This window comes from Echiichthys vipera, assembly GCF_963691815.1.
Source record: "Echiichthys vipera genome assembly, chromosome: 3".
In the NCBI taxonomy this organism is placed as follows: domain Eukaryota; kingdom Metazoa; phylum Chordata; class Actinopteri; order Perciformes; family Trachinidae; genus Echiichthys; species Echiichthys vipera.
Genome location: NC_139828.1, coordinates 29,382,070 through 29,407,828, shown reverse-complemented (window position 1 = coordinate 29,407,828; position 25,759 = coordinate 29,382,070). Strand labels below are relative to the sequence as shown.

At 40.4% G+C, this 25,759-nt stretch overlaps 1 protein-coding gene across 1 annotated transcript in view; it reads right to left on the bottom strand.

Annotated features, from left to right (window-relative positions):
• The window catches only part of LOC310945403 (polyunsaturated fatty acid lipoxygenase ALOX15B-like), a gene marked incomplete at its 5' end in the record, with an annotated part of 32,108 nt that extends 11,085 nt beyond the window's left edge, over positions 1 to 21,023 (bottom strand). The window contains 9 exons of the mRNA XM_083911483.1: positions 441 to 644; positions 1,082 to 1,225; positions 1,415 to 1,581; positions 7,188 to 7,291; positions 9,905 to 10,021; positions 10,281 to 10,362; positions 10,525 to 10,729; positions 10,991 to 11,147; positions 20,872 to 21,023. Of these exons, the coding sequence (XP_083767609.1) occupies positions 441 to 644; positions 1,082 to 1,225; positions 1,415 to 1,581; positions 7,188 to 7,291; positions 9,905 to 10,021; positions 10,281 to 10,362; positions 10,525 to 10,729; positions 10,991 to 11,147; positions 20,872 to 21,023 (1,332 nt within the window). The remainder of the gene's footprint in view (positions 1 to 440; positions 645 to 1,081; positions 1,226 to 1,414; positions 1,582 to 7,187; positions 7,292 to 9,904; positions 10,022 to 10,280; positions 10,363 to 10,524; positions 10,730 to 10,990; positions 11,148 to 20,871) is intronic.
• Between the last annotated feature and the right edge of the window lie 4,736 nt (positions 21,024 to 25,759).

Genomic DNA, 25,759 nt, shown 5'->3' with positions numbered 1-25,759 from the left:
TTTTTATAGTAATCAGAATCTCTATAGTAACTAGTGGAGGAAGGAACAGATGAAGAAAGAGAGACTGGGAATGTTACATTCTATTAAACTCAAACATTTCAAGGAATGCTTTTTTCCCTGAGAAATAGCCTGGTCCTAAATATCTAGCTGTTAATAAATGATACTCTAGTGTTGCTAGGGGACAGAAGGAGGAAGTGTGCCATCACAGGTGTATTACTCAGGAAGTGCAGTGTCAAGTGTCAGCAATTCTGGAGGCCAAGCAACCTGCCGTTCCCAACAGGCACATTTTCAACAGGCGGTGCACTAGTGGCAAAGAATCTAGATGAATGATACTTTAACATTCTGCACTGTGAAATACATGCAAATATGAACAAACTAAAACATAACATGCAAAAATCAGCAAGTTGAATACATTTTTTTTCCATATTAAATTCAGTTACCTTGTACAGTGGATGCATCATGGGCATGTTGCGCAGCAGTGACACTGCAAACACTTCAGCCATCATATGAGTGCGCAGCAGGTGAAAATCGAGTTGATGCACACTGAAATCTGCACTTCTCACAAAAATCTTGGCCATCAACCAGTCATACTCAGAATCAGTAGGTAAGAAGATGGGGTTGTCAACTGCTGGAGTCTGTTTCAGCTGCAGGAGAAGGAAGGGGGATGTAGTTAATTCAAGTCATTCCATCCATTACCAGTACCTCAATAACGTTTAAGAACATTTACTATAGGTTTAATATGCTCCGATACTCCTGGCTAAGTGATACATTTTATGGATATTTCATATTATATATAAGGCAAGGCAAGTTTATTTGTATTACACAATTCACCAACAAGGTAATTCAAAGTGCTTCACATAAAACATTAATAATTTAAAACACATAAAAGGTAATTTAAGACATATAGAAGATGGTTACAGTTAGAGAAGTTACAGAGCAGTTTACTGAAAGCAGCCACAAATAGAAAAGTCTCAGCCTACAGTGTAGAATCGGACATCCTAAGGTTTGAAATGATAGTTGCCTTAATAAATACTTGAACTTCTATCTTTACTTTTAGCTATACAGTATTTGCTCATCTCACCTGAATAGCAATCGGCATCAGCTTATCATCGGGCGTTAGGTGGAGCAGGATGAGAGGAGCTGTCAAGAACTGCTTCTTCCCACTGATAGTGTTTGCTTTCAGTCCATCCAGACACTTATAGTCACACAGGAATATGTTGCCTTTCTGTTTGAAATGTTAGTTGGGATAAGAAATGATTTGACTCACATGCAAACTGTTTAGATATTACATATATTAAGTGAACATGCAACTGCGACGTGCAATTCCCAATGTAACATACCATAGAGCAAAATGTGATTTTTTTCAAATACTCAGATCAATCAAGGTAAATCAAGGTAAATTAAAAAATATCACCTTCATTTCTTCTGCCAAGCCACTCTGACCATTGGGGAAGACCATGTTGTCAGTGACCGGAAAGTTATCGGGTAGAGCTGTACAACGTCGGATCAACATGGGGTTGACACCATTTAGAAACTGGTAGCTGAAAAAGCTGTCCTCCTTCCAATGTTTACTGACATATTCTGGAAAAAGAAGAGAGTTTAATGTAATGGAAAAACACAATTTGTACTCATATTATGCAAAGCTAATGTATAAGACTCCTGACTAAGTGGTACATTTGAACTGGGAGATGTTCAAACAGACAGCCACTTACAACAACAACACAGACATTTGAGGAGTACACAAACACTGTGACCTCCTATATAGCCGAATGTACTGATGATATGACCCACACCAAGGACATTGTCACTCGGGCAAACCAGAAGCCATGGTTGATGGTGGATGTCCACAGGCTGTTGAAGCCAGAGACAAGGCCTTTAGAGCTGGAGACGAATCTGGCTTGTGAACAGCAAGAACCAATCTTTCCCGGGGCATCAGAAAAGCAAAACAGGATCACACACACAGAATAACACCCCACTTCAATGACAGCAAAAATGCACAGAGCCTATGGCAAGGCATTCAAGCTATCACGGACTACAAGCCCGCACCAAAGAGCTGCGATAGTGACATCTCTCTGCTCAACAACCTGAACAGCTTCTTTGCACGCTTCGATGCACAAAACAACACTCGCCCACAGAAAACCCCAACACCTCCCCATGACCAGACTCCGTGCCTATCTGCCACCAGCGTAAAGGGGACATTTTCTACCATCAATGCCCGGAAACCAACATGCCAAGACAACATCCCTGGTAGGGTGCTGAAAGACTGTGCAGAGGAACTGAAGGATGTCTTCACGGATACCTCCTTGAAGCAAGCCTTTGTCCTATCATGTTTCAAAGCCACCACCATTATACCATATACTGTCCTGTGGCACTGACACCCATCATCATGAAGAGCTTCGAACGGCTAGTCCAGTCACACATCAAGTCCATCCTCGCCCCCACCTTGGACGATCCACAGAGGTCGCAATTTGCTCTGCCCTCCACCCGGCCCTCACCCACCTGGAGAACATATGTGAGAATGCTGTTCATAGACTTCAGTTCAGCATTCAATACCATAATACCACAACAGCTCATCTGCAAACTGGACAAGCTGGGCCTCAACACTTCACTCTGCAACTGGCTGCAACAAGCAGTACGTGTTAGGAACAACACCTCTGGCACCATCACCCTGAGCATGGGGGGCCCCACAAGGCTGCATGCTCAGTCCTCTGCTCTTCACCCTATTGATGCATGACTGCACACCAACTTACAGCTCGAATCACCTCATAAAGTTTGCAGATGACACAAATCTGGTGGGTCTCATCACCAAGGGCAACGAGACACACTAAAGGAAAGAGGTAGACCCTCTGACCACGTGGTGTAGGAACAACAACCTCCTGCCAAATGTCAGCAAGACAGAGGAGATTGTTGTTAACTTCCAGAGAGGCCACACCGACCACCCACCACTAACCATCGACGATGCTGCTGTGGAGAGAGTGCGTAGCACCAATTTCCTGGGGGTGCACATCAGTGAGGACCTGATATGGACTACAAAGACTACATCACTGGCAAAGAAGGCACAACAGCGCCTCTACTTCCTGCGGAAACTCAAATGGGCAAGTGCTCCACCACCCATCCTGACGACATTCTACAGAGGCACCATTGAGAGCATCATTGGGGCGGGAGCTGCACTGAGAATGACACAAGAGCCCTGGAGCGCATAGTGAATACAGCGGGGAAAATGGTTGGTGCCCCACTCTCATCCCTCAAAGACTTGTACACCACCCGCCTCATCCATAAAGCGGTCACAATAGTGAGTGATCCAAGCAATCCCACACACAAACTGTTCAGCCTCCTGCCCACTAGAAAGAGGTACAGGAGCCTCCACTCTGGCACCACTAGACTCATTAACAGCTTGATCCACTAGGCTGTTAGGCTGCTGAACTCTCTCCCCTCTCTACCCTTAGCCCGACCTAGCAGGGCGCCAGGAAGATAAAAATCCGCCCTCCAAGAGACATCCTCAACTCATAACAGACACACAGAAAATGACTATGCAAATTGCACATATAGACCTGCTGCAATCAATCATTTTGCACAAAAAAAAAAGACACACTACTAATCTACTGAAACATCAAATTGTTTACATCCATATCATATATGGGATGATACAAAGGATATTTTACCTGTTCTGAACTTGTCTACTGTGTTGTAAAAGAATTCCCCCACCCGGGAATAAATAAAGTTTAATTGATTGATTGTTAATTTCATGGATTTAAAGATGCATTAATTATTCTGTTTTGTAGTATCTGCTTATTAGAAACTTGATAGCAAAGACACAAAACTCTTTGAGTCTGCCAAATCTTAACACATTGGAAAAGACAGTCCTGAGTCATCATAAGGCAAGTGGACAAATCTCCAAATTTGATCTAATTATTGTAGTCACAGCAAAGGAATCTTCAAAGGATAAAAGGTATGCTTGGTGCTCAGATCTCGTCATAGGAATTACATGAAGAATGACAGGATATTAGTTTACATTGTCAAGTCCAAACTATAAACACTCAGTTTAAACTGTGGCATGTTGCATCTCTGATTGTGGAGAAACTTACATGAAAAGTGAAGGGGAAGTACACTGTTTTGGATCCGGGACTCATTCATTAAATTCTTGGAGGGCCTCCCCCTCCCCCAATTTGGGGTGAACTTTTAGTTTCATTTTTACTCAGTTTTTGTGATTAGTGTCAGATCTGATTTCATAGAGTCATCGAGTATGAGAGCAGATTATGCCTTTTATCCTGATTCTGATTCTAAATCCTAAGTGCCTTGATACATTTGGTTTAGGTTAGGTTGTGTGTGTGCCTTCATGTTCAAAGTGAAGTGTATGTTGTTTTTTATGTAACTGTATATGAAATACACAGAATTCAAAGTCTCAATGGGAAACTGCTTATAGTTGTTTCAAAGTCACCCTTTACAAGTAATACACTGTTTTGGATCTGTCTCGTCTTTGTCTTTGTCTTGTCTAGTCTACTCATGGGATAGTGAGAAACGCAATTTCGATTCCTTGTATGTCTTGTTAATGTGAAGAATGGATAATAAAGCTGACTTTGACTTTGACTTTGATAAGATAACCATTTATCCATATTTTATGTGTTCATCATACTTTGGGGTACTTTCACTTGCCTATGATTGGCTGTGTGAAACCACATGTGAAACCACATGTGAAACCACCGACCAGCCCAAACCAGCTCAGTTAAACTGCTCCATTTCTTGTAGTATCATCTGCTGTGTCTAGAAAAATCATGTGAGAGGTCTGATCGACGAATGAGTCGCCTTATAAATACTTCATGTTTTCATCTGTTCAGGGTCAGATATTTCACTTGTTCTGAACTTGTTCCCTGTGTTGTAAAATAATTTCCCCCTCGGGATGAATAAAGTTTAAAAGTTCAAAGTATAAAAGGTAGGCTTGGTGCTCAGATCTCGACAAAGGAATTACATGAATTACATGAAGAATGAAAGGATATTAGTTTACAAGTCCTAACTATAAACTGCTTCAGTATATGGAGATCAGTTAATAGATCTCCGTATACTTTACTTGGGTTGTCGGCTTGTTGCATCTCTGACTGTGGGTAAACTTACATGAAAAGTGAAGGGGAAGTACACTGTTTTGGATCTGGCACTCATTCAGCAAATTCTTGGAGGGGGAGGAATTTCCTTTGACCATGAAGTGAACTTTTAGTTTCATTTTTACTCAGTTTCATTTTTACTCAGTTTTGTGATTAGTGTCAGATCGGATTTCATAGAGTCATTGAGTATGAGAGCAGATGATGCCTTTTATCCTGATTCTGATTCTAAATCCTAAGTGCCTTGATATATTTGGTTTAGGGTATGTGGGCCTATTGTGTGTGTGCCATCATGTTCAAAGTGAAGTGTATGTTGTTTTTAATGTAATGGTATATGAAAAAGCCAAATACACAGAATTCAACGTCTTGATGGGAAACTGCTTTTAGTCGTTTCAAAGTCACCCTTTATTATATCTGATTAAACCCAGTTTTCTCATCAGCAAAGCCTAAAAGTAGGAAACTCTACATAGATACACACGTTTCACTCAGACACGTTTTTTTCCCCATTAAACATGAAAAGTAAAAAAGCCAATAGAATATTCAGTATCCATTAGAACTTCTGGTCTACCTTTGGACTAAAAATGTATTCATTGATATATTTCTTCAGGTAGCACAATGAAATACAATTGAATATCCAAATGAACATAGTTGAATGTAAACTACTACCACTACTAGTTATTATTATTATTATGATTATTATAATTACTATAAGAGCCATTGATGTATTTATTTGTTTGCCTTATTTTGTTGTAATAAACTTGTTTGCACACTGTGTGGTGGTGAAAGCTAATGGGACTGCATTAATACAGGGAGCGGTAATGCAGCCAAGTGTGTTCCGTGCCAGGTGACACAAACAGATTTCTGACTGTGGCGTTTACGAGCGTGACTAAAGCTAGCTGTGTGATGAATGATGCACCTGGATGCAAGAAACTACATAAATATCTCACAATAAATGATACTAAGCAATAAATGAAATGTCAAAAAAGCAAGGTCAATGTCTGGATATTGTTTGCCTATGACACGTTAGTTAAGTTTGCCGGATCTGAACCTACCTCTGTGAATTATTAGATAACCACTATACTTACTATTATTATTATCATCAGAATAACAGATGCATGTGCTCCTCTCACTGAACTATACCACCTAGCATTTGAATCCGATCTGATGAATCTGATGTTTCGATATGACACTCATTCTTAGTGGTTTTGATATAAACGTTTGTTCCCCATTTACCTCCTCGTTTACTTAGTTATTACTGAACTTTAAGATCGTTTTTTTCTGACTCAGGTTATTACTTTCATCTGCAGAGCTTTAAAAGGTCACCCGTGTTTTATATCCTCCAGACTTCAACCCACTTTAATCTGATATAAGCAAGTGAAACATTCAGAGACTGCAACTTATACAAAACTCAGCTGCCAGGGTTTTGAGCAGGAGAGGCAGCCACATCATACCAAGCCTTCATGCCTTTCCATGCTTACCTGGGAGTTTTAGAACAGATTTTACTGCTTGTTTTGAAAGTCTTGAATCAACTGGCTCCTGCTTTTATCTGTGATCTGTTAACTCACTATGAACGGGATCACTGCTTGAGATGCTCTGGCGAATCTAGACATGTCACTGTGGAACTCCCTGCCTGGTGATCTCAGGTGGGAAAACTCTTGTTGAAACAACTTTTATCTAATGGAATATATATATATTTTAACATTATTTACATCATTATTAAGGGCATTTATTCCTTTTTATGAAATTAGAGTAGCTGATGAGTGGCAGGGAAGAGAGGAGGAGAGAGAGGGGATGACATGCAGCAAAGAGGACTCAAAGGACTCAGCCTATATTTTGCGCTTGCTCAACCCGGTGGATTTTTCTGAAAGGAACTGTAGTCAACATTCAGAGCATTAATGTAGCAAACAAATATTTGCTATGTAAAGATGCAGTGAAAAAATGTGCATTTCAAGTACAATTTCTTTAACTGATAGTACTGTTGTTTTACATCTTGTGTTTGGATTTCATTTGGTTTAATTAAATGCTTTGACTCTAAAAGTTCATTATGGTTATCATCATCATATAATTAGTATCATTAAACAACCATGATCGTACCTGATATGACAGTGTGTCTGCAGGGGAACACACGATGGACTGCATCGATATCAGTCCAGTTCTCCGTGGAACCAGTCAGTCCCTCCAGTTTCAGCTGAATCTCCCTTGAAAATAAAAGCAAAGAGTAACTTTATTATGAAGTCTAAATCCTTTTGGGAGGTACATAACTAGATAGATAGATAGATAGCAGATTTTTTTAAAAAACCTTCCGGTTTCGGAAGGCAAGATGGCGGCGCGTTCAGACGCAGCGGCTGAGGGTTCTCCCTTTCAGCGCTTTGTTTATTTACTAGTGTGTCCATTTATACTATTCGCGTTAAAATCCTGTTCAGCAAACACCATCTATAGCCGTCAGGATCTCTTCGGAATAAGTTAACACAGCGAGCGGTCTGTTACAACTGACTTTATTCACTCGCACAAAATACCCATGGATATAGCTAGGCGCCCCGGCTCAACCTGGATTACCATTCAAGCATGGAGGTGCCGGATCTCACAAACGCAAGATCACTGGCGAACAAGGATTGCTGCATGCTGCTCATCACAGAGACTTGGCTCAATCCTTCCACTCTGAATACAGCTATTGAGCTAGCAGGCCGCACAACATTCCGGCATGACACGACTAGAGACTCCGGTAAGAGCCGTGGAGGGGGGCTTTGCATTTATGTTAACAACTGCTGGTGCACTGACACTAGGAAAATAAACAGCCACTGCTCGCCACATCTGGAGTATGTAACTGTCAAGTGCCCTGTGAGTTCAAAGTTGTGATGCTAACAGCTGTGTACATTCCTCCGGATGCTAATGCCAACGTGGCACTCGGACATTTATATGACACTATCAGCAGCCAACTCGTTTCCTGAGGCTATTCACATCATTGCTGGGGACTTTAATCATATAGATTTAAAGACTGCACTCCCCAAACTCCATCAGCATGTTAAATGTGCTACCAAGGGAGACAATACACTTGACAAGGTTTAGTCCAACATTAAACAAGGCTTTAGGGCTAAACCACTTCCTCACCTTGGTCAGTCAGACCACATGACCCTGCATTTAATACCAGCATACACCCCTCGCAGGAAAAGTGATTCTACCACAACCAGAACTGTTAAAACATGGCCTGAAGGTGCTTCTGAACAGCTTCAGGACTGTTTTGAGTAAACGGATTTGGGACATCTTTAAACACCAAGATCTTTAGCAGTACACAACATCTGTCTTGGACTATATAAAATACTGCACAGACAATGTAACTGTGGAAAAGTGCATCCGGGTCTACCCAAACAGGAAGCCGTGGATGACAAAAGAAGTGCAGTGCCTGCTCGGGGAGGGAAATATCGCTCTCAGGGCTGGTGATGCAGTGCTATACAGCACTGCCAGATCCAACCTGAAGAGAGGTATCAGGGAGGCCAAGGCTGACTACAAGAAGAGGATTGAGGACTGCTTTGAGAGCAACAACTCCAGGCAGGTGTGGCAGGGGGTTCAGCACATCACCAACAAAGACTTCCATCAGAAGCCTTAATGACTACCGTCCAGTAGCACTTACCCTAATCATGAAGTTCTTTGAGAAACTGGTACGTACACTCATCATCTCAAATCTCCCACCCAGGTTTGACCCTCACCAGTTTGCCTACAGAACCAACAGGTGCACAGAGGATGCTATCGCCACAGCTCTCCATGCTGCTTTGTCCCACCTGGAGCGGCAGGAGAGCTCTCCTATTTGTGGACTTCAGCTCAGCATTTAACATCATTCCTAACAGACTAATGATCAAAATTTTAGAACTGGGAATATCCAACTCCGTCTGCCTTTGGATCAAGGACTACCTGTCGGACCGCTCCGAGAGGGTGAAGATAGGCCCCCACATCTCCACAGCCCCCACAGGGGCAGATGGAAAGGTAAACTGATTTCCGATTTCTTGGTGTGCACATACAGGAGGACTTAACTTGGAACATTAACACCACAGCCACCATCAAGAAAGCACAACAGAGACTGTATTTCCTGAGAGTTCTCAGGAATAACAGTCTGACCCAGAAACTTTTGGTGTCAATCTATCGTTGCTCCATAGAAAGCATCCTGACCTACTGCATATGTGTGTGGTTTGCCAGCTGCACAGTGGCTGACTGGAAAGCCCTCCAAAGGGTTGTTAACACGGCCCAAAGGATCATTGGTTGCTCACTCCCCACCCTGGAACAACTGTACAGCTCTCGTTGTGTTTGGGCTAACAACATTCTCAGGGATTCGTCCCACCCAGGCCACCAACACTTTGAATCTCGGGCAGACATTTCAGGTCTCTGAATGCTCGGACTAATAGACTTTTTTATCCAAAAGCTATAACGTGCTTGACACCGCAAATACCTTTACCTATGATGGTACATGATGATCTTTGCTCAGGGTCTCTGCAGTCTACTGTTTTTTGTTCTGTCTCCTTAAGCTGCTACAGTGTGCCTGTGTGTGTGTGTGTGTGTGTGTGTGTGTGTGTGTGTGTGTGTGTGTGTGTGTGTGTGTGTGTGTGTGTGTGTGTGTGTGTGTGTGTGTGTGTGTGTTGTGTGTGTGTGTGTGTGCGTGCGTGTTGGTGTGTAAGCTTGTCGTCTTAAATGTGTCTTTTAAAGGTCTAGCCTATTCTTTTTGATGCTTTTAATGTTAAATTATGTCTGCACTTTAAGGGATTGTACTGTAAATGTTGTTGTACTGGTACAATGACAATAAAGACAATTCAAATTAACTTTACCCTGCCACTACAGTGAAGCCAAGCTCTATGTCCTTAGTGATGGAGAAGTGGGACGGCAGAGAAAAAAAGTTCTCTGCCTTAATGCAGTGGGGAATCCCCTCTGCATACTCGTGCCAGCTGAAAAAAAAAGAGAAGGTGATGAACTTTGGACATTCTGCAAGTGTATCTACAGTTTTAATGTAGGGTATGCAAGTGTGATAAACTGGATAGGTTTTGAATGTGTTAAAGAATAGTGCATTTTCTTTTTGTCATATGATGGTTTCATATATGGATTCATTATATATCATGAATCTATGAAAAGTGGAGGAGGTTTAGATTGCATTTGGTTGATTTTGGGCTGTTAAAGTTAAAATAAATATAAGCTCTGAGCTCTCACCAATATTCTTTCTCTCGCTGCTTCAGCTCCTGCTCCCTACTGTTCCTGCCATGATGATGGTTGTCTTCAAAGACTCTCAGAGCTCAAAGAAAGAACCACAACAAGGTTATGCATTGTTTATTGTATGTTGGCATGAATATACTCCAGCCTCCTCATTCAGCTTGCAAAACTTGCCTTCTCCCTTGTGTCTCAAGGTGGTCAAGGAAGAACGCTCAGAATGTCAAACAAGCAAAATGACACAAACCTGTTCCCTCTCTGAAGCTGTGCACCTTGTTGTCAGTGATCCAACAGTAGATGGGGAAGATGTAGGCGTTTCCATCAGGGGATTCCACTTCTACCTTTGCAGGAAACCAAGAGTCTTTTTTGGACAGTAGGCCATGCTGTTTGTCGAGCTCTATCAGGACCAGCTTTCCAATGGAGACTGGGCAAGGCACAGTGAAACTAGACACCTTGAGTAATAAAAGAAATGGTTTAAGAACATTTTTTACAAGAAAAGAAGATCACTCAATCAATCAGTTAATCGGGTTGTCACATGAAATCAAGAAAAATACTGCTCAAAAGGGAACACTTAAATCAAACATTAGATATTGATGAACGATTTATTCAAGTTGAAAACCTACACACTCTGGTCAAATGGGGCGGGCTATTGTCCTGCACAAGAAGGAACCCCTCATTCTTTTGAGCAGTTGAGGGGGATTCTTCAGACTTACTGCTCCTTTGATGAAGGAAGCCCCTTTGATGCGTTTGAGTGAGGTGCGTTTGCTCTCTCCATCAGTGCCCACCAGCTTAATGTAGACACTGTTTTTAGTGCCGGCATTGTCGTGATCGGCAGTGGATACAGTCACTTTATAATTCACCATTTTCACACTGGAAAGCAGAAGGATGAACTGTCACTAGATGATCCACAGTGCAAAATCACTTTCAAATACTGGTATTTTTGTGTCCCATACCTGCTTTTTCGGTTGGTTGGTTGGTTGGTTGGTTGGTTGGACAGAAACGGAAGTGACTGACTTGAAATGTTTTAAGAATTCTTTTTTTAACCCTCTCTGAGAATTATATTTGTCTGGTGGCTTATCTCTGTTGGTAGAGATGAAAAAAACAATCAAAACAAAGACTGTCAATGATTTACTTGTCCATGCACTTTGTACTTTATATTATAGAATACAATGACTGTATTGTCAATTTATGGAGCTCCTGAAACGGCTCCACACACTGAGAAAACATAACTTGTAGAATTGACTTAATAAAATCCTTGTTACAATTTGCACTCAATTTTTTCAAGTAAATTTTACTGCTGAAAATCCAGAACAAGTCACTCATGTACTTGCATTTTAAGCATAATATTTGTGAAGAAATTGAGTAAATGTGAATTAACTCTACTCAAATTATAAGTTATATTTATCTAAATAAAATAAGTAAACATTTTTTTTTTATAGAAAGGAAATTGTTGTTAATAAGTAGATTTTAGTACTTTTATTAAAATTTTGTTCAGTTAATTAGTTGTATGAAAACTAACCGTACATTCAAACCCAAAAGCACTGGAGGCGATGAAATCGTCAAGCTACCATTCAAAATTAATGTTAATGACGCAATGTTGCTTCGGGCGACGCGTTCTGAGCGATAAGAGCGATGCGATGAAGCGTTCATCGCATCTATCGCATCTATCGCCTCATCGCGTGTGTCGCTTGAAGTTGAAAAATTTGAACTTTTCAAGCAACATCATGTGAAGCTGTGCCGCGACAGTCAATCCGGGTTGAGATTGCGGTAAGCATCATCGAAGTTCTCTGTGATAGATCCACTCCAGCTCACCAAAGCCACCATTGTTGCAGTCTTTGGGGGAAACCAGACTGTTCCTATGGATATAATATAATGGATATAACTATGAACTGTGTGTGGCAGTGACGACTGCAAGAAATCCAGAAGAAGAAGAAAAAGAAAGCCGTCAGTGAAGCGTATCCCGGTCTGATCTACTGGAGAGCGGGCAGAACCTGTACAGCTACGGAGGTTAAATCACTGACGGCCTGATCTCACTACAACACAACAACTCTTTTAAGAGCCATACACTTCCTGTGAGAGCTTATTTCTGTTCTTTTAAAAGAATTCAGACCTCTGGTTAGCACTAGCATCACTTCCATTTAGCACAACAGCAGATTAGGCTGAGCCCAGGGCTAGCTTCAGTTAGCCAGCCGCCTGGGCTACTTCCTGCGATAGACGCGATGAAGCGATGATCAAAAATGTGACAATTATGAGCAAGCGACGCGATACTCGCGTTCCAGGCGATTTAATCGCCTCCATCGCTTTTGGTGTGAATGCACGGTAACTGACACAGACACATTTCTTAATAATTATAATTATAATTCTGATAGATAATATCAATACCAACACAGTGATTTATCATTCTTGGTGTTTATTATGTATTAAATATTGTAAAAAATAAAATATATCCCGCAATGCATCATGGGAGTTCTCGGTTAGGTTGCCGTATCTCGGTAACCGAAGGTCGTAGAGAGATGGAGGTGGATTTCTTGAACATGTTTTCATGTACGGGCTTTCCAACGGTGCCACTGCTCAGTGTCTTCGACCTTCTGTTACCAAGATATGTCACAAATATGAGAAGGAAAGGTTACATTTACCAGAAATTACCCATCCCTGGTAAAAAGATTTTCAGAGTAAAATTGAATTAGTATTTTAAAGTTAATGTGCAGTGACTATAAATAATTTAAATTGTATTTGTAAATATATAAAACAATGTACTCTTTATATTCAGTGAATTTATCACCTGAATAAAATGTGAATATATTAATATGTTGGCTTAAGATATTCTAGTTCCCACTACATTTTATTTTTTACTATGTATAATTTACTTAGATTTATTAAATAAATTGTACTTTACCAAAAAGTCATTTTTTTAGTGCACGTGCATACATGAACGCTCACACACCACACCTATGTGCGCGCATGTCCTAGGGATTGCAGACAAATAATCAGGCGCGTTGTTAGACCAAGGCATTAGAAGCTATAGCCCTATTGAATTCGCCCTATTTTTTGAATTCTTCAAATAAAAAAAACATAATGACGTTGAAAATAGCCCCGTACAGTGGACTTGTATGTGGTCGCGTTACCAGCAGCCACAGATGCAACCCTGTCGCAGTGAAAACCTCAAACCCCTGACAGAATCGTGCACTGCCGATGGAGAACTTCAAAATCAAACTTCGGTTTAACGAGACACTGTAAACTGGCGAGTGCGTCTGCGGTTGCCATAGTGACGGCAGATGTTAAAAAACGAAAGAGATTGCGCAGTTGTCTTATATCCCGTTAATAAAAAGTAAAGTTAATAGTTTTGTTTGAGGAAATGCGTTCTGTAGCCTGCGTTGCTTGTTGTTAGGGAAAACAGGAGGAGTTGCTCTTTCTGATAACATCCATCAATAATGTTCTAAATAAACCGATTTGACTTTGAAACCTCATCTCTCATCTCATCTCGTCGCGGAGGCAGCAGCTCTAGCAGTTGTTTAAAAACGCACAAAACTAACCCTTTTTTGGGTGATTCGAGGACATGCTGTTGTGGGAACGGAAATGAAAAGTCAAGAGATGACCGTGCGATCCGCGTGCCCTCTCCCCTGGTGGAGTAAAACACGATTTAGAAACAGCAGGTCCCCAGATCACCGCACTGACTGTTCATACACTACACTAAGGACCACTGGTTTCTGACTGCACACAAACAAACTTGGTGTGTATGTCTCACCTGCGCGCTGGCGTCCCCGTCCTGCTCTCACATTGACCCAGTCCCTGTTCCACACTCTGCTGCTCACTTAACCTTGGGGGGTTTCTGTAGTTTCTGTCTCCTCCCAAACACGCACTTTTCTATTTCCTTGTTGATTCAGCCCGTATCAAAGCACGCAGGGATAAGCATAGGATTGCTGTCACACTCAAAATCCTTGTTAATTATTATTATAATATATATATATATTTTGAGAGATACTTTGTACATGACGTAGCACTTCAGAAAGTACCAGGCTCTTTCCAGTTCCACCACTAAGACCAATGTTAGAAAACACTATTCAGCTCTGGACAGAGATGATATTATTTATATTATATATAACCGATCATTTGACCTCTGCTTACTATCTTGCCATCACAGTTTAGCTCATAACTAATGGACGTGACTACATAGCAGACTGATATTGAAACAAAAATATTACAGGAAATGCTAAACTTGTTTGAAATTACATTTAACGGATCTTTAAAGTTTCATTGTTTTCTTAGTGTTATGCTAATTAGTAGTTAATGTTTACTTTGTTTGCAACAAGTAGGGTTGCCGGTTCGAGTCCCTGTGTGGACCATGAATCGAGAATAGACTGGTGGCTGGAGAGGTGCCAGTTCATATCTTTGGCACTGCTGAGGTGCTGTTGAGCAAGGCACCGAACCCCTAACTGTTCGGGGCGCTGATCCATTGGCAGCCCCCTCGCTCTAACATCTCTCCATTAATTGCATGTATATAGGTCCTGTTTGTGCATGTGTGTGTATTTCGTTTGTGTGTGTAACCTGAATAATATAATAACAGAGTGAAAAATTGAATTCCCCCTTGCGGGATTAATAAAGGAATTCTTCTTCTTCCATAGAAAGAACAGGCTCGCCTGCAATTATATCTAACTGCCAAAGAGGCCGCAACGTATCTCAATTCTCATATAGTACATCTTTATACATGTTCAAGGTGCAGTCTATAAAAAGCCAAACTCTGTATCCAAGTGAGACCTCTTCTGGCAGCTCTTCCTCTCCCCTCCCTGTCCTAAGCCAATAGGAATGCTCTTTCTCTCTGAATGATGACCTGTGATTGGTTAAAGTCTCCCCGTCACAGACTAGATTTTCTACAGTCTGAAAACAGAGCCAGAGGAGGTGGAGAAGTCTAGTTTTTCTCTAAGAACACTTGAATTATAATATGATGAAAGATAATTATGGATTTTTTTGCGCAAACATTGCCAAAAATATACTGCCTACCCCAGATTTCATTCAAAACAAATTATTGCCATAGAAATAGACCTACAGTAGCTTCTGCAGCAGTGAAACTTTTTTATTTCCAAACATTTAATTCAGCATAGGTCAACTGGAATTCCTACCAGGGTCACTTCAGGATTAAAAGTCAATCTTAAACCCAGTTCAGACCAAAGATTCACGACAATACCAAACTGTTTTAGAATGTTGCTTGGAAAAGTTGCAGCGGTGTGAACTGGACTCAAACCGGCTGATGTTGTCTCCTGCGACTCATCTTGTCAAGTCACCAGCAGCTGGTTTTAGAACATAACACATGTCACCTGTTTCAACAGCCAATCAAGTCTTAGCAAAGTCTGCTGGTCAAGTCTCTTACAAACTGCCGTCTGGTTGAAAAGGCCGTCATTAACGGAGGCTCAACAAGCGTGTGTGGGAGAGAGAAAAAGAGACAGAGAGAGAGAGAGACAGAGAGAGAGCAAGCAATACAAAAAATAAGGAGAGGGAGTGCCGTAACCCAGAACAAAGCAGTGAATCAGGGAAGTAAAATGTTCTGTTTTTATCACAACTAGAAATGCAGCTGTAGCAAATATCTCACTGTCTCTGTCCTCATTTATATTTTTTTAATGCTACAAATTATATCAACTACGAAAAACAGGCTGAAAAGTCGGAGGTTAGAACTGAAGTACAAATAAGCGTTGCTATGGAGATGTTACACCGTCTCGCCTCATCTCACTGATGTTAACTGGCAGGTTTCAGAACATTGCTGACCTGCATGTTGCAAGTAGTTGCAAGTTTCAACTCATTGTATTGCTAATCTTTGGTCAGAAGTGGGCTTTACTCCACTGCACACAAACTGCAAATAGTACCACATTTTGTCAGCTGAATATGTTATTGTAGTCTCTTCAAACAAAGATCAATGACACTTTTATTTACAGTATTTTTAATGGGAAATGAAGTTTGAATCCATTTCAAAAGTGTAGGCAATTGATATGTTGAGGTTTAGCTCAGTGTCAGATGAAGGTGTTGCAAAAAAAACCAAAACCAAACAAAACAAAAACCCTGGTTTTGGGTCACAAAACTGTCACAAAAAGGACCTGTACGGGACCAGAATCAAGTTGTAATAAAAACTAAATTTATTCTTGTACAAGATGAGAACATGTATTGTATACTCAAACATTCTCTAAGGCAGTGTTTCTTCATTGAGTTTTAAGCTTAATGAAGCATTAGTTGTATTTGTTGAGTCCACTAGATGGAGCTCTTGGTTTAAAGAAAAAGGCTCAATGAATGGTGATTCAGTGTGTTTTCAACCCTTTGTTGAACAGAGAGCTTCATCTAGTGGACCCAAAGAACAAAGAAAATGCTTCAATTCGATTCAATTCAATTTTAAATTCAATTTTATTTAAAGTGCCAAATCATAACAAAAGTGATCTCAGGACACTTTACAGAGTAGGTAAAGACCACACTCTATGACTTATTTATTACTTATTATTTCTTTATTTACATAGACCCAACAATTCCACCATAGAGTACGGTAACAGCGAAAATCTTCCCTATAACAGGCAGGAACGTGGAACAGACCCAGCTCTATGGAGGACGGACATCTGTCTGCACCGGTTGGGGAGGAAGAAAAGAAGAGAGAAAGAGAGAAAAGATGGACAGATGGACAGAGAGAGGATTTGTCGTTAACATGTACAAACTGAGATCAATCTGATAAATAAGACTCAAACCAGCTTAATGCAGTTCCTTTAATGCCAATTAGATGCTACAGTCTCTGTAGCAGGATGCGATGGTCAATAGTGTCGAATGCAGCACTAAGATCTAGTAAAACAAGTACAGAGACAAGTCCTTTGTCTGAAGCTATTAGAAGGTCGTTAGTAATTTTTACCAGTGCTGTCTCAGTGCTATGATTCATTCTAAATCCTGACTGGAAGTCCTCAAATAACTCATTATTATGTAAAAAGTCGCACAGCTGATTGGCGACTCATTTCTTGAGGATCTTAGAGAGAAAAGGAAGATTAGATATAGGTCTATAGCTTGCTAGTACCTCAGGCTCAAGGCTGGGCTTTTTAAGAAGAGGTTTAATTACAGCTATTTTAAAAGATTGTGGTACATAACCTGCTGATAAAGACATATTAATCATATCTAAAACAGGAGTGCTAACTATAGGTAACACTTTTTTAAGTAACCTAGTTGGAATAGAGTCTAGGAAACAAGTGATGCCGAAATAGTAGAGTTTAATTTGTTAAGGTCAATTGTAAAAAGCAGTCCAAGAATATATCAGGTCGTACAGTTGTTTCTTGGCTTCCTGGGTTTGAAGAAAAATTGGTGCCAAGCGAGTTGATTTTGTCTCTAATAGTTATAATTTTGTCATTAAAGAAGGTCATGAAGTCGTTACTACTGAGGGTTATAGGAATACAGCCTGGCTACAGTGCTGAAAAGAAATCTAGGATTGTTCTTATTCTCCTCTATTAAAGATGAATAATAGGCTGCTCTGGCATTACGGAGGGCCTTCCTATATGTTTTTAGACTTTCGTGCCAAACTAAGCGAAATTCCTCCAATTTAGTAGAGCGCCATTTACTTTCCAATTTTCGCGATACTTTAATTCACAGGTTTGTGAGTTATACCACGGAGCTAACATCCTCTGTTTCATTATCTTCTTTTTTAAAGGAGCAATAGAGTCGAGTGTTGTTCATAGAGAGCCTGCAACACTGTCAACAAGTTGATCAATTTGGTTGGTTGGTTGGTTTATTTAGAACAAACTAACGTTACTAACTAACATGCAGGAATCTGGAATATTAGAATCAGGCATTAAATTAGATGCAGATGGAATCGATTCCTTAAATTTAGTTATAGCACTATCAAATTAACATCTAGTGTAGAAACTTTTGCCCAGAGGTGAGTAGTGCTGTAATATGAATTCAAAAGTTATTAAATAATGGTCTGATAAAATTGGATCCTGTGGAAAGACTACTAAGGCATTGATTTCCACACCATAAGTCAAAACAAGGTCGAGGATGTGATTAAAAAAGTGAGTAGGTTTATGTACACTCTGACTAAAACCAATTGAATCTAATAGAGAGATAAACGCAATACTAAAGCTATTATTATCAACGTCCATGTGAATATTAAAATCTCCTACAATGATTACTTTATCAGATTTAAGGACTAAATTTGACAGAAACTCTGAGAATTCAGATAGAAATTTAGAGTACTGACCAGGAGCACGGTACACTATAACAAGAATAATAGGCTGCACAGTTTTCCAGGTTAAATGTGAAAGACTAAGAACAAGACCTTCAAATGAATTATAATTTAGTTTAGGTTTAGGGTTAATTAATAGGCCTGAGTCATAAACGCCTCGGCCACTGCCTCTAGGAATATGAGTATTAATATGACTGGGAGGAGTGGATTCATTTAGGCTAACATATTCTTCATGACACAGCCAGGTTTCAGTCAGACAGAGTAAATCAATATGGTTATCTGATATTAGATCATTTACTAATACAGCTTTAGATGACAGAGATTTGATGTTTAAAAGTCCACATTTTATTTTCTGATTTTGTTGCATTATCGCAGATTTGGTGTTGATTTGTATCAAGTTTTTCTTGATCATTTCATCACTTTATGGAAGAAGAAGTCCTGCATAGTCCCCATTGGCCTCTGTTTTGACATAACACACACTCTGTTTTGACATAACACACTCACGCATTGGCACGAGCAGCGGCTGCATTGATTTCTTCACATTAACCATTTAGCATGTGATAAAAATTAACTAACAAGTGATAAACCATTTGTTAGTATGGTGAACAAACCCAAGTTGACTCTGAAATGTTAATTGACCGAATCCATATAGTTGTGACTTGTAATACTGCAAAATTTAGAGCAATAAACTGTAAATGATGGATGCAAAATCGGAACAAGTCAGATAGACTAGTTGCCAAAATATGCTGGTCTTTGATTGAGTCCCAAATTCTCATCATAATGGCTTGCTCAAACACATGCCACATATCAGCACCCACAAGATATTCAGTTCACACTATATGATTACGTACAAGTAAAAAGATTACATATTAGAAAGATTAAAGATTAAATATATAGGTGCTTACAGGTAAAAGGCATCTCGTGATTACTAATCAATTACCTGTCATTATAGTTATAGGTGATGCGTTGTTATCATGAGAGCTGTCTGAAAATGAATCTTAAACTAAACGTGAATAATGAAAACACCCCTCTTCTCCTTTCTGATTGCAACCATCACTCTCAACTGTACAGATCATCCGCTGTGATCTGGTGCTTATAACTATCTAATCTTGAGGGAGAAGGTACAATATTCAACGTTCGATTGTCAAGGTTGGAATCCAAAAAAGAATGTTAACAGTTTGAAATTCGAAAAAATTAATGTTCAAACGACACGTGACACATGTGTAGTGTCATAGTTATGTTGTGACAAGTTTGATTTATTGGGCCAGGATTCTCATACCAAACTGGTCTATTCGGAAAACTGGGAGTCATGTTAGCATGTGGAAACCAAGATAACACCCAAGTAGTTTTACAATTAAATGTTGCATTATCAACATACACTCCAGACATGTTTTCTGAAATCCTTCACTGACGAAACATCCATATTCAGCCAGTGTGTCTACACTTGCTCTGGGATGTTGCAGATTAAAAGACTGCGCATGCTTCTCAAAACTTAAAAAAAAATGGTTTTAACAATTGATGTATATATTGTGATCCATAGATTAATCTACAATGGATGGCGTATATAGGCAGCCTGAAAATTCTGGGCGCACTGGCTATGGCTATGTCATTTCTCGAGCTGTATACCAAGCCCACTTATACCAGCTATTGTGTAAAGCACGCTCCTAACCTAAATTCACAGGCCTCAAACTCCTTGACTGTGGTTTATATTTTTCATGCTGATCTTTGTGTTAGGGTTAAGTTCCTTGGATTAAATCTGTCAATTCCCGCTGACTGAGGTGGTCAGGCTCAATTGGTTGGTCTGCAGGTCTAGTAGTGACCTCAACCTTAGGGAGTAGGATTGTTAAAGCAGGTGTCTTGTCTAAAGGGGTGGTCTAAGCTCCTTATTGGGAAATTGGGTGTATAACCTGTCTTTAGAGTAGGTGCACTGGAAAAGGACTCTGAACGTCTAACTGTGCCTTTATGTGATGAGACCTTAGCATCTAAACTCTGTTCTATTCGTGATATATATGATTCTGAGATGTCAGCTCTGGTTGGAGCTGCCACCTTATTAATAGGTAACTTCTGAGCTAAACCCTGAGTCTATTACTTTCATTTCCTGGGTCATGGGTTGGACTTTGATTTACAATTGTGTTTAACGCCTGTGTAGTTGCATCATTTTCATCTGATTCCTTCCTCTGATCGGCATTCTGTCATGGCTGGGTCATTGTTTGGATCCAGCCCTTTGGGCACTGCTGCTTCCTCGCTGGTCCCCCCAACGTTCTGCTTCCTAGCATAATCCACATCAGAAAGTACATTAGTGTCAGCAGATGAATCTGCAGCATTTTGCTTTTACTCTCGCCTGACTCTGTTTCCTTTTGATCAGCTGCTAAATGGGCCCTGGTGCAGTGATTCAGATGGTACCATGTTGTGCTCCCCTCCACTTGGACCGCGGTTGGTTTCCCTGGAACCACGTTGTAATGACCCTTCCTCCTTGGCTCGTGCCACTTTTCCGGAAGATCTGTGTACACCTGGTTCCCTGGTCCCAGGATCTCTGAGCTGGAGCCTGGTACCATGTTCTCTCACAAATAGACAACACTTTATACACCGTTAATTGCTCCATTCATCGTATGTACATTCACATGTTTTCCAAACTTCATTTGCAGCGGTTGAGAGGTTAAAGCTCAGCCTGTTAACATGCAGTGATAAATATATGCTTCTGTTAGGTTTCATGCAATAGCTTATTAGTATAGACAGCAAAACAAAACAGCTCCTGTTATTTTTAACTTTGATTGTTCACCTTACCTCTGCATGTAAAAACACTCTTTGTTATGCCTGTTATATGATCTCCCTAGTTACTTTTGTGTACATGCTGATTTCTTCGGTTGCTATGGCGCCGTACTAGGTGGCAGCCTGTAACAGCAGCTCCCGTGGGTTTTTAAGTTTTTAAAAACTTTTTGTGTGTTTGTGTTTTGGTTTTTGCTCAACTTTTGGCGACTCTTCTCCGTAATTAATATTTCCTGGGAGAGGACGAACACCTTTCTTTATTTTGAACTTTCACGGCACTTTTTGTTGTGTTTTTGTTTTTGTGATGGTTTTGCTAACCCTAGCAACGGAGGGTCAGGAGCGCATCACTGAGCGCATTGTTTACAAAACACGACCAGCTGATTGTGCTGTGTGAACCTGTACTGCTGCCTGGAGCCAGACCTTAGGTCCTAAAGGAGCTGCGGAGGAGACGCCGTGGCTGCAGAGCTGGAGTGAAACGGAGGGTGAAGAGGAGGAGACACAGACCGGCTGTACCGGCGTTTGTCATGGGAAACGTGAGGTCTCTGGGGAACAATACGGACGAGCTTGCCGCGCTGATAAAGGATCAGAGGGAATATCGTGAGTGCAGTGTGTTTTGTTTCACAGAGACATGGCTTCACCCACACATCCCGGACCACAGCGTGGCGATTCCCGGTTTCAGCACTGTTCGGGCGGACAGGGACGTGACAAGCAGCGGAAAGAAAAAAGGAGGAGGGATTGCACTGTACGTGGGTGAGAGGTGGACGTTCACGTGAAGAAACGTCTCTGTACCCCGGACATTGAACTGTTGACTGTGGGGATGATGCCTTATTATTTGCCCCGGGAATTTACGTCTGCCATCATGATCGGTGTACAGGGCACTGGTAGACAACTTTGTGAAGTGGACTGGACAGAATAACCTGTGGCTGAACATCAGCAAGACCAGAGAGATGGTGATAGATTTCAGGAAGAAGAGGATGACGGCTTTCCAACCTCTGTGCATTTTGGGAAAGGATGTGGAGGCGGTGGAGGATTAAAAGTACCTGGGTGTTACCATCAACCACAGACTGGACTGGAGATCTAACACTGAAGCTGTTTACAAGAAGGGGATGAGCAGACTTTATTTCCTGAAGGAAGCTGAGATCCTTCAACATGTGCAGCAATATGTTGGAGATCTTTTATCAGTCTGTGGTGGCCAGTGTACTTTTCTTTGCAGTGGTTTGTTGGGGAAGCAGCATTGGAGCCAGCGACACCAACAGACTCAACAAACTGATCAGGAAGGCTGGCTCTGTGATTGGCTGCAAACAGGACACTCTGGAGGCTGTGGTGGAGAGGAGGACACTGAAAAAACTGTTATCCATCATGGATAATCCTCTTCACCCTCTCCAACTCACACTGGTCAGACAGCGGAGCACCTTCTCCAAAAGGCTGCTTCAGCTTCGCTGAAATCTTTCCTGCCACAATCCACTGTATATAACAACTCTCTCACCTCTAGCTGACAGAGAACTCTGCTCTCTCTACTGTTTTTTTTTTGTATATATTATTATTGTTATAGTATAATTTGCATATTTTGTTGTATATATTATTATTGTTTATTGTTTATAGCACACTGTGCACTGTATATATACACTATGTATATATTTGATTCTATGTATGTTATGTACAAAGTTTTTATTTGCTGACCCACTACTGCTGTTACAAAATAATTTCCCAGTCTGGGATCATTAAAGTAATTCTATTCTATTCTATTCTATTCTATTTGTTATCGAAACCAGTCCCAGCCTGGTCAGATGCGTACACAAACTGAGGAAGCCTCTTGGATGAGAGGTGAAACGTCTTCCTAGACAAATAATCAATTACAGTTGCTTTTGACTGAAATTGCTTTGGGGATAACAATGACCTGGACAAATGAGAACATTCACAGGATAATCTAAAGTTATTACATAAAATATCTTAATGCATACTAGATTTTTTTGAACCTTTGGCATTAGAATTGCCCAAATTCACATTGCTTTTACATTTTACTGTTCTCATTCTCTACCCCCTCGCACAGTGAATTATCCTGTGTGAATCAGGAAGTAGCATGGTTAACAATAACAATTCTTTCTCATTTACCTTCACCCCCCTCAGCTGCTAAGTGCTACATTCATTTGTTGACTCTGGTGATGCTTATGATGTCAAAATAGCCACTTTTTCTTTTTTTTTAAAAACGTCATTTACTGTCATTACATGTGTACTTTAATTCCTATAAGTGTAGGCAAACTGCATACATCTTTACATGTAAACAAAAAGGTATCCTGGATTCTTCAGCCGCAGAAATGCTAAAATAATTAAAGACAAATCACTATTAAAATTCACTTTACTTCAACCTGCAATCTTGAATCAGTTAATATGTTGAATGTATCTGTCTGTGACACTGGTGATATTGGAGCATGTCCAACCAATACACTTATGCCCGCTCTGGTAACCTTTCTATTCTTTTCCTAAACTGTTAATGTAAACATCATATTATATATTGTTTTATTTTTAATCGACCTTTGAATTTAAGTTTACACACCCAACCACTGATACACTAGCCTGTTCGTCTATGTTGGGTGGCTGATCCCCAAACCCCCCTTCATCCTTTCGGTATCCAGTCACTGGTCTGGCCAGTGTACTTTTCTTTGCAGTGGTTTGTTGGGGAAGCAGCATTGGAGCCAGCGACACCAACAGACTCAACAAACTGATCAGGAAGGCTGGCTCTGTGATTGGCTGCAAACAGGACACTCTGGAGGCTGTGGTGGAGAGGAGGACACTGAAAAAACTGTTCTCCATCATGGATAATCCTCTCCACCCTCTCCAACTCACACTGGTCAGACAGCGGAGCACCTTCTCCAAAAGGCTGCTTCAGCTTCGCTGAAATCTTTCCTGCCACAATCCACTGTATATAACAACTCTCTCACCTCTAGCTGACAGAGAACTCTGCTCTCTCTACTGTTTTTTTTTGTATATATTATTATTGTTATAGTATAATTTGCATATTTTGTTGTATATATTATTATTGTTTATTGTTTATAGCACACTGTGCACTGTATATATACACTATGTATATATTTGATTCTATGTATGTTATGTACAAAGTTTTTATTTGCTGACCCACTACTGCTGTTACAAAATAATTTCCCAGTCTGGGATCAGTAAGTAATTCTATTCTATTCTATTCTATTCTATTTGTTATCGAAACCAGTCCCAGCCTGGTCAGATGCGTACATAAACTGAGGAAGCCTCTTGGATGAGAGGTGAAACGTCTTCCTAGACAAATAATCAATTACAGTTGCTTTTGACTGAAATTGCTTTGGGGATAACAATGACCTGGACAAATGAGAACATTCACAGGATAATCTAAAGTTATTACATAAAATATCTTAATGCATACTAGATTTTTTTGAACCTTTGGCATTAGAATTGCCCAAATTCACATTGCTTTTACATTTTACTGTTCTCATTCTCTACCCCCTCGCACAGTGAATTATCCTGTGTGAATCAGGAAGTAGCATGGTTAACAATAACAATTCTTTCTCATTTACCTTCACCCCCCTCAGCTGCTAAGTGCTACATTCATTTGTTGACTCTGGTGATGCTTATGATGTCAAAATAGCCACTTTTTCTTTTTTTTTAAAAACGTCATTTACTGTCATTACATGTGTACTTTAATTCCTATAAGTGTAGGCAAACTGCATACATCTTTACATGTAAACAAAAAGGTATCCTGGATTCTTCAGCCGCAGAAATGCTAAAATAATTAAAGACAAATCACTATTAAAATTCACTTTACTTCAACCTGCAATCTTGAATCAGTTAATATGTTGAATGTATCTGTCTGTGACACTGGTGATATTGGAGCATGTCCAACCAATACACTTATGCCCGCTCTGGTAACCTTTCTATTCTTTTCCTAAACTGTTAATGTAAACATCATATTATATATTGTTTTATTTTTAATCGACCTTTGAATTTAAGTTTACACACCCAACCACTGATACACTAGCCTGTTCGTCTATGTTGGGTGGCTGATCCCCAAACCCCCCTTCATCCTTTCGGTATCCAGTCACTGGTCTGGACAGTTTTTGCAATTCTGTCCCGGTGTCTCACCTCCCCACTCCTGCTGTGGGGGTGAATGGGGAATCTTTTTCTCATGTTTTATCAGCCAGTTCTCTGAGCTGAAGTTGAGCAAGTTTCATTTGAATGACGCTGTCTTGCTCTTTCATCCTCTGCTAGTCTTTTCTGTGTTTCTCTATAGCATGTATAACATGATCACAGAAATGTCGATGAGGAATTGTTCAATCCTACAACAGCCTCCAGTTTGTTTTTTTACTGGACCTGGCAAGGCGTCCACCATTGAGGTTCTGAACAAACTCATTAACAGTGAGCTATTTTCAGCCTACTACTCAGTTTCTTGTTTCCATCTTTTCAGCTGACGGCTGATGCATTGAAGGATTTCACCCTTCAATGCTTTAGGTTTAATTTTGACAGGGTACTCTTTTCTCAG